The 15482-nt window shown below is 35.8% G+C and overlaps 3 protein-coding genes and 1 long non-coding RNA gene across 4 annotated transcripts; 3 read left to right on the top strand and 1 right to left on the bottom strand.

Moving 5' to 3' along the window:
• The first annotated feature begins 606 nt into the window (after positions 1 to 606).
• Positions 607 to 1900, top strand: LOC130509743 (uncharacterized). Its single transcript, XM_057005924.1, has 4 exons — positions 607 to 732; positions 808 to 907; positions 1010 to 1399; positions 1464 to 1900. The coding sequence occupies exons 2-4, from the start codon at positions 815 to 817 to the stop codon at positions 1758 to 1760; spliced, it is 780 nt and encodes a 259-aa protein (XP_056861904.1). The 5' UTR covers positions 607 to 732; positions 808 to 814; the 3' UTR covers positions 1761 to 1900.
• A 4561-nt stretch (positions 1901 to 6461) lies between these two features.
• Positions 6462 to 7294, top strand: LOC130509013 (protein COLD-REGULATED 15B, chloroplastic-like). The gene is made up of 2 exons (XM_057004539.1): positions 6462 to 6737; positions 7030 to 7294. Exons 1-2 carry the CDS (start codon positions 6547 to 6549, stop codon positions 7244 to 7246), a joined length of 408 nt encoding a protein of 135 aa, XP_056860519.1. The 5' UTR covers positions 6462 to 6546; the 3' UTR covers positions 7247 to 7294.
• Positions 7295 to 11247: 3953 nt separating this feature from the next.
• LOC130509014 (protein COLD-REGULATED 15B, chloroplastic-like) lies at positions 11248 to 12656 on the top strand. The gene is made up of 2 exons (XM_057004540.1): positions 11248 to 11579; positions 12321 to 12656. Exons 1-2 carry the CDS (start codon positions 11383 to 11385, stop codon positions 12523 to 12525), a joined length of 402 nt encoding a protein of 133 aa, XP_056860520.1. The 5' UTR covers positions 11248 to 11382; the 3' UTR covers positions 12526 to 12656.
• A 1126-nt stretch (positions 12657 to 13782) lies between these two features.
• LOC130509015 (uncharacterized) lies at positions 13783 to 14810 on the bottom strand. The gene is made up of 2 exons (XR_008943162.1): positions 14730 to 14810; positions 13783 to 14649 (listed from the first exon to the last, which is right to left on the bottom strand). It is a non-coding gene; the product is annotated as an uncharacterized LOC130509015 (long non-coding RNA).
• Positions 14811 to 15482: the final 672 nt, after the last annotated feature.

Raw genomic sequence — 15482 nt, 5'->3', positions numbered from 1 at the left:
AAAAAATGCGTTCTTCGATTGGATTTCAAACGATGTGGAGTTTCCAGACGGTTATGCATCTAATTTGCGTAACTGTATCGACAGAAAGGAAGGAAAGTTTATTGGTTTAAAAAGTCACGATTGTCATGTGTTGATGCAACGCTTACTTCCGTTTGCTTTCAAGGAACTATTACCACGAAATGTTCATGAAGCAATAGCAGGGATAAGTGCTTTCTTCCGCGATTTATGCGCCAGATCAGTGACTCTTGAAGGTATTGAAAATCTGAAGACTAACATAGCCGTGATTCAGTGCAACCTTGAGAAGATATTTCCTCCCTCATTTTTTGATGTTATGGAGCATCTTGTTATTCACCTGGCAAGAGAATTGGAACTTGGTGGTCCTGTGCAGTATAGATGGATGTATCTGTATGAGCGGTATATGTTTCATTTGAAGAAGATGGTGAAAAATCTAAGTAGGGTGGAAGGTTCTATAGTCGCACAGATGATCAATGAAGAAATTTCAAACTTTGCTGAGTACTACTTTCCAGCAGAAGTTCAGACCAAAAACAGAAGACCTGCACGGCATGATGATAGAGGCGAACGGGCAACATACCATGTTACGGTTCCTGACATTTTCACAGATGTTGGACGACTTAGCGGAAAATCAAAGGACCGTCGACTTACTGAGCAGGAGCGCAGTCATTTGCAAACATATTTGCTCACCAACTGCGAAGATGTTCTTCAATATGAGAGGTAAGTTTATTATCTTACAAAATTTTAACAAATTAACATTTATATCTTAATTAATTACATTTTTTGTCTTCACAGGATTTTCATGGCAGAAAAGCGGTTCGAATATAGATACGCTACAGAGGCAGAACTAGAAGAAATGAAGCAAAAAGAATTTGCTGGATGGATGTTTACTTATGTGAGTGCCTTAAACAAATTAAAAAATCATTTATCACATATTTATAGAAATTTAAAAAATATTTATCACATATTTATACTCATATATATGTGCTATTAATAGGTGTCTGCTGGTTTGGCCAGAGGTGAAACATTTGACGATTGGATACGCGAGATGGTGGTTGGACCAAACTATGTTGTGAAGTCATATCCGAGATTTTGTACTCGAGGATATGCATTCACAACTGAAAAGACGAAACGTTCGCGTACGACCTATGATGCTGGCGTTTGTTCTGCATCGGGAGATGATGTATACTACGGACACATACATGAGATTTTGGAAATCAAGTATTTAGGCCTGCTTGGATTGCGCTGTACTGTTTTCTATTGTGATTGGCACGACATCACTCCAGATCGAGGTGTGAGAACAGATGCATTTGGTGTTACATCAGTTAATTCGAGACGAAAGCTGCAATATTATGATCCTTTCATTCTTGCTTCTCAGGCCGATCAGGTAAGTTATTGGTCATCATGTGTAATAATTTAAACTTGTACTAAAAAATTTTAAAATGTTACAGGTTTGTTATATCAAGTACCCCCGGATAAGGAACAGAGATGATCCATGGGTTACTGTTACCAGACTCAACCCGAGAGGCCGAGTTCAGGGGAGTTCTGAGCTGGAAGACCCACTACAACCAATCACATCCAGTAACTTAAGTGCAGAAGAAGACGTAGCAGGAGTTGGCCTTGTAGTAGATTTCACCGACTTCGCAGAGGAAGCCGTCGTTCACGCACAGGATGAACCAGTTATTGGAGAGTTTCACCAAGATCCAGATTCAGATTCATCTGCTGATGATGAGTCGGAATCAGAGTAGTTTTTTTTTTTTTTTTTTTTACTAATTTCGAGGAAATTTCGAGGGAAGTTAGGGTTTCCTCGAAATTTCCTCGGAATTACCCTTAACGGTTTAGGGGTTTGATAAAAATTACCTAGATCCTCGAAATTTCCTCGAAATATTCCGAGGAAATTTCGACGACAAAGATAATTTTAGGAGTTTGATTTAAAACACCTTTTTTCGTCGAAATACCCTCGAATTTTTTGGTGTTCCTCGAAATTCCGTCGAAATATTTCGAGGGAATTTCGAGGACCTAGCCAATTTTTTGGTGTTCCTCGAAATTCCGTCGAAATATTTCGACGGAATTTCGAGGAACAGGGGGTTTTAAACCGAAAACAACGTTTTGCGGATTGAATAACACGTATATAACCTTCATTAAGTGTCTTAGCCAGATTATAAAGTCCAACTTTAGGGTTTTAACCCGAAAACAATGTTTTGCGGATTGAGACGAAAACCACACAACATAAGATAAACACTTATACGTTTTAATAAACGTTAAAGGAAATACTTACAATAATTTTTGTAATTGTGTTATTTCATTATTTATGATCATCTATACAAAGAAACCTCATTATTATGAATTACATTCGTATAAGAAATGACATAGGGAAAAAAATCGATGTTTTCAAAACCCCAAACCCTATTTCCTCGAAATTTCCTCACAATATTGTGAGGAAATTTCGAGGAATGGTTTCCTCGGACTGTTTTTCATTAACCAGGAAACCCTAGCCGCGAACAAGAGAATTTCGAGGAAATTTCGACGACCATGTTAAAAAATTCGAGGAAATTTCGACGGACCCTGTCCGTCGGACCCCTCATAAATTAGGTTTTCATTCTTTTCTTCCCCATTTCTCTCCTTCTCGATTTTCCTCTCTTCCTCACCGCCTCCTTCTCCTCTCCTCTCTCTTCCTCGCGGCTCCTCTCCTTCTCCTCTCCTCTTCCTCGACGGATCTCCTCTCCTCCTCCTCTCCTCTCCTCTCTTCCTCTCGGCCTCTTCCTCTCCTCTCTTCCTCTCCTCTCTTCCCATGTAAGTTCATATCTCTTCTCTTCCTCTCTTTATAGATCTCGAAACTTAGATTGTTAGATAGAAAATTCTAGGATTGAATGGAATATTTAGGATTTGCATGTTTGGATTGTTGTTTGGATTGTTGGTATATTTTTTTTTTGATTTATTTTGTGTTTTTGATTTTTTTAAAACGTTTTTTGATTTTTTAAAACGTTTTTTTTGATTTTAAAACTATTTTTTGAATTTTTAAACGTTTTTTGATTTTTAAAACGTTTTTTTGATTTTTAAAACGTTTTTTGGATTTTAAAACTATTTTTTGAATTTTTAAAACGTTTTTTTGATTTTTAAAACGTTTTTTTTATTTTTAAAACGTTTTTTGATTTTTAAAACTATTTTTATATATTAAAACTATTTTTATATATTAAAACTATTTTTTATTTATTAAACTATTTTTTAATATATTAAAACTATTTTTAATATATTAAAACTATTTTTGTAATTATTAAACTATTTTTAATATTTAAACTATTTTATATATTAAATCTATTTTTAATATATCAAAACTATTTTTTGTAATTATTAAACAATTTTGATATATTAACAAATTAAATAAATAATTGTATATATTAAATAAAATTTATTTATATAAAGGTCTCAAGAGGAACATACCCCCTCTCGACAGCGTCGTGGTCGTGGTGGTTCGGGGAGCGGCTCCATTGCGGGTTCCGCATCGCCGTACAGCTCCTACCAGACATCTCCTTCTCCATTTCCCTCTCATTCTCCTCCCGCTCCCGGTGTGGCACCCACTCCTGCTCCTTCTCATGCTCCTGCTCATCCGGCACTTCTGAGAGTTGCGGAGTTTGTTCGACAGCCGGGTCGTGACCATCTTCCATATCTCACTCAGTATCCACGTGGACAGGGTCAGACATGGTAATTAAATCTATTTTTTTTTCATTAAAATTTGATTCATTTAAAATATTTAATTCTAAAATAATTAATTCTTTTTATTAGGTTTGACCGATCCGGGAACGGGATCAGCGGATGGATCAACAGTATGATGTACTCGTCCCTCGACAATGGACATCCGACTTTCACCGACTTCCCTCTCGAGAAGCAGCATATGTGGTTTCAACAGTTTGCGGTAAGTTTTCTATTTTTTACTTATTTTTTACTTATTTTTTTCATCTTTAATATTAATTTTCTACTAATTGTGTTTTATTTTCAGCAACAATTCAACTGGAATGCCGATGATACGTTGTTTATCTATTACCACTTCGTCCATAAAGTTATGGACAACTATGGGAAGCAGATGCACTCGTGGAAGAAGAAGTGGGAAATAAACAAGGTTCGTTTTTATTTATGATACAATTTTTTTATTTTTTAAAATATTTTTTTTATTTATTTAACAATTTTTTTTTAAAGGTTCCAAAGGGGATGGACCCGACGGTCTGGCGGGAGTTGAGTGAGCATTGGAGTAAGAACGAAGTCAGAGCAACTTCTTCCACCAACTCCACCAACCGCAAGAGCGACCGTAAGGGGAAGGGCATGTACGTCCATAACTTGGGTGCTCAGTCTTTAGCCAGTCTGGGAGATCGCTTGGTAAGCTTGTCGGTTTTATTATATTATTTAAGATTCTAATATTTTTTTGTGCATTTCTTTTAATTACTAATGTTTGTTTAATTTATGTTTTTTCCAAGGCGCAAGAAAATGAGGGGGAGCCGGTTGATCATCTCCGCCTAATAAAGACGGCGTATACCAACAAGAAGACCGGCGAGATTGATGATGGTGTTGTGAGGGATGTGGTCACCCTTATCGACAGTCAGATGGAACAGGAAGTGTCTCAGCTTCAAACCGAGGATGACGATTCCACGGGATCGACCGGCTTGCCTCGGGTTCGGATCAACCAAATCGTTGAAGCGGTAAGTTCATTTTTTAAAGTTCAATCCTTTTTTATATTATAATTTTTATATTATTTAAATTTACACTTTCTTTTTCAGTCGGTTCCAAAGAAGAAGGGCCGTTTGTTCGGTTTGGCTCGTCGGTCTCCCTCGGTTCCGTCTGCTTCTGCACCACCACCGTCCTATGTTGATCAAGAAGTCCTTCTGAGCCAGATGAGGGACAAGGATGCTCGCATATCTGCGCTGGAGTCCATGGTGGCGAGTCAAGAGGCGGGCTGGGAGGCACAGAGGAAGCTGAACGAGCAAATGATGGCGATGATGAGGAGCATGAACCCGAACGCCAACGTCGACTTCCCGAACATGCCAGACCCGGACTTCCAAACCCCGTAGTTTAATTTATTTCAAAAACTCTAAATGTTTTCTTTTCGTTTGTATGACTTTGAATTTTAAATAATATTTTTAATTTAAATTTTATTTTATATTTACGAATTTAAAATTTAAATATTATTTTTTAAAAAAAAAATTTTTTAAAAAATTTAATTTTCGGAATATTCCGAGGAACAGATGTCCTCGGTATATACCGAGGGAAGCGTTCCTCGGTATATTCCGAGGGAGGGTTCCTCGAAAATTTTCGAGGAAAGCAGCCCTCGAAAATTTTCGAGGAACCTGTCCCTCGGAAAATTTCGACGAACAGCTTTCCTCGAAAATTTTCGAGGAACACCTTTCGTCGGAATTTTCCGAGGGACAGGTTCCTCGAAAATTTTCGTAGGTCATTCCCTCGGTATAATCCTCGGTATATACCGAGGGAATTGTTCCTCAAAATATTCCGAGGACCTCTTCGACGAAGGTCAGTCCTCTAAATTTCCTCGGAAATATGTTTCCTCGAAATTCCGTCACAAAATTTCGAGGAAATTTCGACGGAAAATGAAATTTCGACGAGTTTTTTTCGAGGGACATTTTCCTCGGTATTTCGTCGGAATACGCGTATTCCGACGAAATACCGAGGAAAAAACCCCTCGATATCGGCGTGTTTTCTTGTAGTGACATATTTAATTAATTTCTGATATTTTCAGATTCTAGTTCAGATTTCGGTTTGGTTCAGGTTATAACCAATCTCCAAAGTACTAAGATCATAAGTCCCATTCGGATATTTTGTATAGTAGTTTAGATTCGGTTTCGGTTTTTTCGTTCGGGTTTAGGTAGGTACTGCGAGTTGAGGTAAGAATGTCAAACCTAAAATGAGATGAAAAACATATTTTCCTTTTTTTTTTGAAAGATAAAAAATATATCTTTTTAGTTGATTGGTGAAAGATAGAGTAACTCAGCAAAGTTTACTTTTACTATAATATTTAACGCCAATAATTTATCCAATCACAGTCTTAGTGTTTAATTTTGAAAAAAAAAAGAAAACAGAAACGTTGACCTCTAAAACTTGTGTTGCCAAAATGCTCACATGTGGCTTAAAACACTGGGCCTTGTGCTATCTAATATTTTTTCCTATGTTAATTGATGATTTTAAAAATTGGATCCTTTAATTAAACGAATGTTAAAATTTAAGACCCTAAAACAGTGAAGAATTTTTAATGAAAAATGGGGACCTTGTGCATTTGCACGGCACCAACCCAGAGCCGGCACTGTGTATAACCACAAGTTTTGTTGGCCGACTTGTTTTTTTTCTCTTTCTTTTCAGTAGTTAAAAGAAAATAACATCAATGCATTAAAAATATCTTAGGATGCCACACGTATAATTTGGATTGTAGTTGACTACTATCTATAAAAACGATGATACTATTCGAGAAGAGATTATACTCATCTCACTCTTGTTCCTCTTTAAACCCCTCCTTTGATTTCTTTTGCTCTCTTCATGGCGATGTCATTCTCCGGAGCTGTTCTCAGTGGGATTTGTTCTTCTTTCCCCAGCGGAGCAGCCAAGCAGAGCGGCGTTGGCGCCGTCGGTTTTGGCCGGAAAACTGAGCTCGTCGTCGTCTCTCAGCGCAAGAAGTCGTTGATCTACGCAGGTGACGGTAACATTCTCGATGACGTCAACGAGGCCACGTAAGTCTATGCTTTTTCTTTTAACATCTTGTCTCGTGAGCCTCTATATTCGCCCAAAAACTCTCACACACATATATATTAGAAATGGTTAATATTACTAACGATGATATTATAATATCGTTCAAGATATAGAGGTTCATAAACCATAGTGTATAAGTGATCTCTCTTTTTTTTTTTTATAGTTTTACATATTGCCTCAAATATTTGAGAATTAAGTAAGATAATTCCATGTTGGCCATTGTAGATATCCGTTTTGTCAATAATGAATCTGAATATACATATACATAAACAGAAAGGGAGCTTCGGATTACGTGACGGAGAAGACAAAGGAAGCGTTAAAAGATGGAGAGAAAGCAAAAGACTACGTTGTTGAGAAGAACGTTGAAGCCAAAGACACTGCAGTGGATGGAGCTCAGAAAGCTTTGGATTATGTGAAGGCAAAAGGAAATGAAGCAGCTGAGTTTGTAGAGGGTAAAGCAGGAGAGGCTAAGGACGCCACAAAGGCATGATGATTCAAACCACTTAACTAGTAGATATATGTATCGATCCTTCATGTCTCATGTTGATACAATAAGATCAGTTTTTTTTTACTTCTATTCTAAAATCACGGCCTCCAAACCGACCACCACCCTGCCGGTTCTTACCACCACCAAAAAAGGAACGAGATGCATATCGTGTGAGCCATTTCAGGGACTTCCTGGTTAGCTTCTTGCATCATCAGCTCAGCGAGCGGTCTTGCCATGCAAGTGTTGCCATCGTTGAAGAAGGCAGTTGCAAGTCCCGATTTGCCAGAGGTCATCATGTCATCTGGTAGATCTAAGTTCACAACATGTGCCACGTGGGGAATGTCGAGACCACGAGCTGCTACGTCAATCGGTGTTCTTCCGCTCTTGAAGGACTTCAGTGCCACTTCTCTTTCCTTCAAAATGCATATATAACAACATAACTTAGTAAATCTAGCCAACAGAAAACAAACTACAGGTTGAAAATGATGACATATAAGAGTTCAAGTTCAGTAGCTTCCTACCCGCTGTGTACATTCATCAGAAGTATGACACAAGACCAAGTTAAAACCCTGAAAACAAAAAAGAGGAGTATCATTTTTTACCTTGCCTTAAACGCCATTCTCTCTCTGAGCGTGAAGCAGATCCATGGAATGACTGTTCTTGTCAGAATCAAGGACGAACTCAACCCTTTGGACAATTTTTTTTTTTTTGGTTGCAGCTTTAACATTTACATACGGCCTTTAAAATCACCAATCATACTTTATATTAGTTTTTAAAACTACAGCAAAAAAAATAACAATCTTATTTTCTAAAACCTCATTTTTTAAACCGTAGGAAATTTTCAAATTACATCCTTAAAGTTAAATCAAAAATCTTACGGCCCAAATGCTCAAAAAAACTATCTTATGCTTATTTGAGTATCATATTCTTGTTACATGTGGTTCAAGTTTTGTGTTTTCATTTGTTTTGAGGGAGGTGAGGAAGAGGAGCGGTCAGGGTTTATCAGAGAACCAAGAAGAGGTTTTGGAGAAGAAAGAGCGAGTGGTAAAGATGTATTCGGGTATGGAGCAAATTAAAAGGAATCCTCGGAGAACCGAGGAGAAAGGAAGGAACAAGAGATATCTTCGAGAAGAAGGGGTTGGCGACTGGCGAGGGAGGTATTCTTGGGGCAATTGGCCAACTATAGTTGAGATTGCAAAAACGACGATGAACTTAGTTATTGGTGATGCTCCTGGAAGGTAGGAGTGTCCCTGTTAGTATGGGGGCCATAGACAATAAAAAATTTGGGGGCCATAGCAGTGGCGGAGCCATGTGGTTGTGAGGGGGGTCAGTTGATCCACATGCCTTCTACAAATAAATGAGTACAGTTGATATTGGTTGGAACATTTGGTAAAATCCTTTAGTTTGATCCCATGACACCAATCCGAACCCTTACTTTTGACCCATCTTAATTTTTTTTCAGTAATATTACATATCTATTTTAATAACTGATCCCTATGAAAGATGACGCTGGTTCCGCCACTGAGTCATAGACAATAAAAAAATTGGGGAGCCTGTTTAACTATAGATCTATTTAATTTTTAATATTTTTACTAATTTTGTTTTGTTTTTTATTGACATAATAATAGTAATTAAACTGGCTTTTAGTTCAATTGATATTATTATTTTCTTTTTATTATACATAACAGTGAAATAAAAAAATTATAAAAACTTATTATATTTTTTTAGAAATGGGAACTTTAAAAAAATGCGGGTCCTAGGCCCTTGTTTCAACTTGCTGTGCCAAGGCACATCCCTGCTGGAAGGACACATGCATGAGCATGGAATTACTGATTATATGGGACACGAACGCACCAACATCGTTGAAAAACTAAAAGATGAATCTTTTTTGGTTTAAAAGATTTTTGTATGTAAATAACATGCAGCTGAGTTTTCAGAAGATTCTCTAGTAAATAAAAGTTTTCTGGTTCTCTAGTATTGGTTGGTGGATCAATATAATCGACGATGATGAAGATGTACAAATTTTCCTAATTATTTGGTAATGGAGATTCTCTCTAGGATGATTTACATCTTCGAAACTGCTTGCAACCGTGGAAATCAGCAGCAGCAAAGCATGCTATGGTTATTGTTGTGAACAGCCGTCTCTAGGTTAGAAGAAGAATAGAGAAGAAAACGTATTGAGGCAAATACCCGTTTAGGGTTTCTTATTAATGATGTGATAATAATTTACAAACCCTTAGACCCATATTTATACAGCCTCAAAAAAACCCGATTTCCTTTCCCAATAGAAATAGTAACTTTCCTAAACCAAAGGCATACCGTACCGCGGGGGCCTGCGGCCCCCGCACCCCCAGAAGTCAACCTTGATAACGAGTGCTGGGCATTTTACTGGTACAACAGAGATTTAAGACACACAGATGCAATAGTTATCATGTTGAAATCTTGGATGTTATGGTTATCATGTTGAAATGAAACATCAAACTTCTAGGAATTGTTGATACATCTACCTAGGTTACAAGTAAACTTATTAGCATAAAGGAAAAAAAAATGTTTTTATTGGGATGGCTTGTTATTATGCACAACCACAAACATGATACTCAAAGGCAGCATATTTGTGCTTAAAACTTGTGGTAGAACCCATGTATGGAGATGGGGTGGTGGACCAAGATGAAAATGAAACACTTAGAGACTTGCAGTGTATATAATATGTGCCACATACATATTTTGCTTTTTTACATACTATCGTAACAGAAAATACAAAAGTTCGAGGATAATTTGTATGGTACTAGTTGCCAAAATGGATTGGAAACCTTTATTATAAAGTATATAAATAATTTTTATTATTAGTGTTATCAAAAATATATTTTCAATATTTAATATTTAATCTTTTAGAAAACGTTAATTTATATTTTTGCCAAAGAGACATCAACTTTGACAATAAAATTATGAAATATAATTCAAACTCTATGAATAGTTACAAAACTGACATAAATATTCTTTATAAATTTAATAAATAATTATTAAAATAATGATATGTTAACTAACTATTTTAGTATATAATGAAAATTATTTAAATTTTCATTTGAAGAAAATAATAAAAATTATTTTTATTTATTCAATATATTTTTTATAAAAAAAATCTAGTTAGTGTATTCAAAAAGTTAAATAATTTATTTGGCCAAAAAATTATTAACTTTAAAAGTCATTTTAGGCCTACTGTTAGTCAACTATAACTGTTGACTAACGATATGACTAAAATGATATAGTCAATTGAAGTTTATGACTAAAATGGCTTGTCAACTTTTGATGGTCCAAGTCAAAGTTCATTTTTATTAAACCAAATTTGAAAGTTCGTAATTTAAACGACAATTTTCCTTTTAAAATATGGTTTGTAGATTTTTATTTAAGCTATTAGATCATGTCTATTTGGAAGTTCGCATTGGATATCTTACCACAAAATAAAATAATTAAATATTTAAAAGTGAGAAAAAAATATGAATAGAGATTCATGAGATTTATCCCATGAAATACCATCAAAAATATATCAGTCTATAAGTGATTTAATTTCCTTTTAATTATTAAATTTTAACTATATAGTCAAATTATATAAAATTAATATATTATATTTTTATAACTATTTTGATTTTTCTTTTGCAGTGGGTGTCCTCATAGATTCCCTTTAGGCTTGGCATCATATAAGTTTGTTTTTGTTTCATGCTTTTGGTAGATTTAGGTTTGCAAACCTAAACTAATATGTTGGCCGACGTAAATTTTGTTTTTTATTACAATAACGGTACACGTGACTTAACGAGAACGACCACAACTCTTATTATTTCTTCAGTGTTTAATTTTTGCAAAAATAAATAACAGAAATGCTAACATCTACAACTTGTGTTGCCAAAAATGTTGCCGAAAATGCTATAACATGTATATCACCACAACTTTTGATGGCCGACCTGTTTTTTTCCCCATCAGTAACTAACAGCAATACCTTAAAAAATATCTTACGATGCCACGTGATTTGGATTGTAGTTGACTACTATCTATAAAAACGATGATACTATTCGAGAAGAGATTATACTCATCATCTCACTCTTGTTCCTCTTTAAACTCCTCCTTTGATTTCTTTTGCTCTCTTCATGGCGATGTCATTCTCCGGAGCTGTTCTCAGTGGGATTTGTTCTTCTTTCCCCAGCGGAGCAGCACAGCAGAGCGGCGTTGGCGCCGTCGGTTTTGGCCGGAAAACTGAGCTCGTCGTCGTCGCTCAGCGCAAGAAGTCGTTGATCTACGCCGATAAAGGTGACGGGAACATTCTTGATGACCTCAACGAGGCCACGTAAGTCTATATTTTTTTCTTTAAACATCTTGTCTCGTGAATTCTATATATTCACTCTCATATATATAACATTACTAACCATCCATGATAGTGTTTTGATAAATAACACACTTTAGCCGGTTATGAAGACGGTCATTTAAACCATATAATATACGTAAACGATCTACTTTTATAAAAGAACTTTATTTAATTTATATGTTTTATTGGAATATATATTAGAGAAAATAACATATTTTTGAGTAGCTCCCTTTAAAATTTATTGCCTAAAAATCATTAAAAGAAAAGGAAATTCAAAATTAATGTTTCAGTTTATCATCGCAATTTTTTGTTCTAGAGGTAATTTGTATTTTTAGTCTACTTTAATATCATTCAAGATACAGAGATTCATCATAAACCATGAATCATGATATATACAATTATCTTTTTTTTTCTTTTCAGTTTGCATATAACCTCGAATATTTGAGAGTTTGGTATGATAATTCCATGTTGGCCATTGTAGATATATGTTTAAGATCATTGGTCAAAGATGGATCTGAAAATATTTTAGAGAAACTAGTCTTGTAATTCTATCACTGGAATCTTTGTGTTTAGAAAAGATCTTATATTTTGATATGTTTTAATATCATTCAAGCTACAGAGGTTTACAAGCCCTTATATATAAACTGATCTTCCTTTTCATACTTTACATATTAGCCTTAAATTGTTGGTCAATAATGAAACTGGATGTATATACCTGAACAGAAAGAGAGCTTCGGATTATGTGACAGAGAAGACAAAGGAGGCGTTGAAAGATGGCGAGAAAGCAAAAGACTACGTTACTGAGAAGAACGTTGAAGCCAAAGACACTGCATTGGATGAAGCTCAGAAAGTTTTGGATTATGTGAAGGAAAAAGGAAACGAAGGAGAGGCTAAGGACACCAAAAGGCATGATGATTCAACCACTTAACTAGTATATTATATATATATATATATATATTATATGTATCAATCCTTCAGGTTTCATGTTAAATATTTTACAACACGATCATGGTTTGTCTATTTCACTATTTGAAATAAAAGATATGTTACTTAACTACTCATCATCATACTTTAAATCATTACCAGACCGTACGTTAGGTTAAATCTTATGATGTCTTCAAAGCATATTAATGAGAAACTGAATAAAAAAGAGCTTTTATGGATTTCAAAACTAAGTGAAGCTGCGCTGGTGAAAGGTTTAACACAAAAGAAAAAAGTCAGAGAGCAGAGAGAAAAAAAAAAGTCGAGAGTTTGCCGTGGTTTCAATATCTCCGGTGTCCGGCGCTCCGTCGTCGGCACCGTGGGAGTTTGCTTAGTTAGCTTGTGTCTTTAGTTATCTTGCAGGGTCTTCTTTGTGTCTTCTCAAAACGGTTTATCGATCTGGATTTGTCATTTATGGAGTTTCAGATCTAGATCTCAAAATTTTGTTGTTGATAGATCTGGATGTGGGGTTAGCTTTCTGTTTGTTTCCTGCGACTACTATGAAGATGGTGGATCTAGTCGTTGTCTGCAGTTAGTTCTCGTCTGTCTCTTTGTTTGGCCTGTGGTCCTTCTTATACTAGTCTTCCTTCAGCTGCTCTCTCTTTCTTCTACCGTGTCTCTGTTCCGGTAAAGAAGGTTCGAGAGGGTTCAATGGAGCTCGATAACTGTTTCTTCTGTTTGAAGTTGAGAAGATGTCCCACTAAGCTTTGTTGGGCTCAGAAATAGTTCTTGTTAGTCTTGTGCCAGCAACGGTGTTGTTTCAACTAGATGAAGATGTGGTCGTGGAGGTGTTTGTCCCGGGTGTTTCAGTTCGTTTGGTTCTAGGGTGCAGGGGTCAGTTTTGTGTGGATTCTGGCTTGGGTGTGATGCTAATTTGCGTGGTTCGGCTCTTCAGATTTTCATCGTGAATGGAGGTTCAGATGAGTTTCGGTCTTTCATGTCCTTTTCGTCGCTTGCTCTCTTGTCTTTCAAGTTATCCGGCTGTTTTAGGCTCTCGTACTTTTTTCTTTAGCCTTTGATCTTTAATGTTTGTGGGAGTAGAATTATGATCTTGCTTTTAGCCTTAGTTATCTTTAAATTTGTTGGTAGTCGCCTTTTGTTTGGGCTTAAGTTCCCCTTGTATGGGTTCTAGTTTCGGAAGTTTATTGTTGTTCCGGTGATGTATTCTATCCCGTTTCTAATATCAATCAGTTACGGAAAAAAAAAAAGTGAAGCTGCGCTATAACTTTATAAGAAACCAAGAACATGATCAAAACTTGGACACAAACACTGTGAAGCTTGGTGACTGTTACTTTTAGGACATCCCCTAAGAATAGCCCAAAGGATCAAATCACCTAACATTAGTTATGTATCCACCTCTTGAATGAAATCTCATATAGCTGTAAGGGGTAATACACACTCTTTCTCTTTGGGAATGTGGAAGAAAAATAATAATCAGAGGTATACCCAAAACGCTAGACTAGAAGCTTAGTCCCCAAGCACTTAAGAGTTTCTCCGCCATATACACCACTAGGAGCACCATAACCTCCTCCACCGCCATAGTAATTGCTAGCACCTCCTCCTCCTCTACTGCATGACCCTTCTTTTCTAAAGTCACCACCTCCAAACCGACCACCACACCGCCGGTTCTTACCACCACCAAAAGAGGAACGAGATGACATCTCTTGTCAGAATCAAGAACGAACTCCACCCTTTGGACAATTAAGTCTGTACTTGAACCTACTCTATCCACAGCCAAAAATATATAATTTGCTGAAGAAGTCAGCTGCCAGTCTCTGGATACGCTAATCTTCTCAAATTTGAAAATGAATTATGTAAACACAGAATCGTTGTACTACCAACCTGAATATCACTAGGAAAAGTAGCACAGAACAACAGTGTTTGTCTAACTATACGTGGAGGCATGTCCATCCGTTGGAAAAATCTTTCTAATTTGTGATTCAAAGCCCATATCCAGCCAGCATCCTGTAGGCCTCATCAAGAGCTAAATAATCTAATCATCTGCATAGAGACTCTAGCCCTCTCCAGCAAATCATTTAATCGACTAGGAGTAGCCGCGTGAAGGCTGGTTCTGGTTCAGCATAAAACAGAATCACGCAAACAGGTAAAGGAACAGAACTTGCAGCCTCAAAGAGAATCCAAAAACCCTACCTATATCCGTTCGAAATCGAGATACTTCTTGAGCAGAGATACAGAATCAATAGAGAGGAGATATTTTATTTGACTTTTTTCTTCTTCTTTTCTTCTTAAATTTTTTGTCAAAGCTTGCGTGCCGTTTTCATGAATCTTATTGTTACCGAGTTTTCTACGTGTCGGTTTGGTGGTTTTATACTAAAACTAGTATTATTACCCCGTGATAAGCACGGGTATAAATTTTGTTTGGTTTTAAATTATTGAAAAAATAAAAATTTTATGTTTTTAAATCAAAAATGATGAACTTATTTTTAAACACAATTTTTAACACCTAAAAATATCATATTTGCTATATTTAGTTTTATATGTATTTGTTTTGTAAACTAATTCTTCTTGAAAAATACTTTTTTTGAATTAATATAAAAAGATGAAACTAAACATGCATACAAAACAGTTAATAATATACTTGCAAACATCTGTAAAGATTTTTTTTGTCAAAGCAAAAAATTGTAAGGAAATGCTATGTTACATTAAGAAAACAGATTTGTTAAATAGTCAAAACTATAACAAACAAACTTGTAAATCTAAATTGCATCATTCATAGAATCATAGTTATTGATATTTTTTTCGCTTGATAGACTCACATCACATCATTATTAGTTAGCCATGAGATTTGATTTCAAAGCTACAAAAACAAAAACAGAGAATTCTTAAAGCATAACATTAAGAAAGAGAATCAGAGAATAACTAAAGATAAAAGATATCATTTTT

Source organism: Raphanus sativus, chromosome 3 (genome assembly GCF_000801105.2).
Source record: "Raphanus sativus cultivar WK10039 chromosome 3, ASM80110v3, whole genome shotgun sequence".
Taxonomy (NCBI): Eukaryota; Viridiplantae; Streptophyta; class Magnoliopsida; order Brassicales; family Brassicaceae; genus Raphanus; species Raphanus sativus.
Note: the sequence above shows the minus strand (reverse complement) of the source record. Positions and strands in the feature narration are given on the sequence as shown.

What these genes read in the sequence shown, in the direction of transcription:
- LOC130509014 (XM_057004540.1), top strand. Translation starts at nt 11,383, where the DNA reads ATGGCGATGTCATTCTCCGGAGCTGTTCTCAGTGGGATTTGTTCTTCT. An exon ending in GATGACCTCAACGAGGCCAC is followed by an intron (nt 11,580 to 12,320) that starts GTAAGTCTATAT and finishes ATACCTGAACAG; the next exon opens with AAAGAGAGCTTCGGATTATG.
- LOC130509013 (XM_057004539.1), top strand. Translation starts at nt 6,547, where the DNA reads ATGGCGATGTCATTCTCCGGAGCTGTTCTCAGTGGGATTTGTTCTTCT. An exon ending in GATGACGTCAACGAGGCCAC is followed by an intron (nt 6,738 to 7,029) that starts GTAAGTCTATGC and finishes ATACATAAACAG; the next exon opens with AAAGGGAGCTTCGGATTACG.
- LOC130509743 (XM_057005924.1), top strand. Translation starts at nt 815, where the DNA reads ATGGCAGAAAAGCGGTTCGAATATAGATACGCTACAGAGGCAGAACTA. An exon ending in CTGGATGGATGTTTACTTAT is followed by an intron (nt 908 to 1,009) that starts GTGAGTGCCTTA and finishes TGCTATTAATAG; the next exon opens with GTGTCTGCTGGTTTGGCCAG. An exon ending in TTGCTTCTCAGGCCGATCAG is followed by an intron (nt 1,400 to 1,463) that starts GTAAGTTATTGG and finishes AAAATGTTACAG; the next exon opens with GTTTGTTATATCAAGTACCC.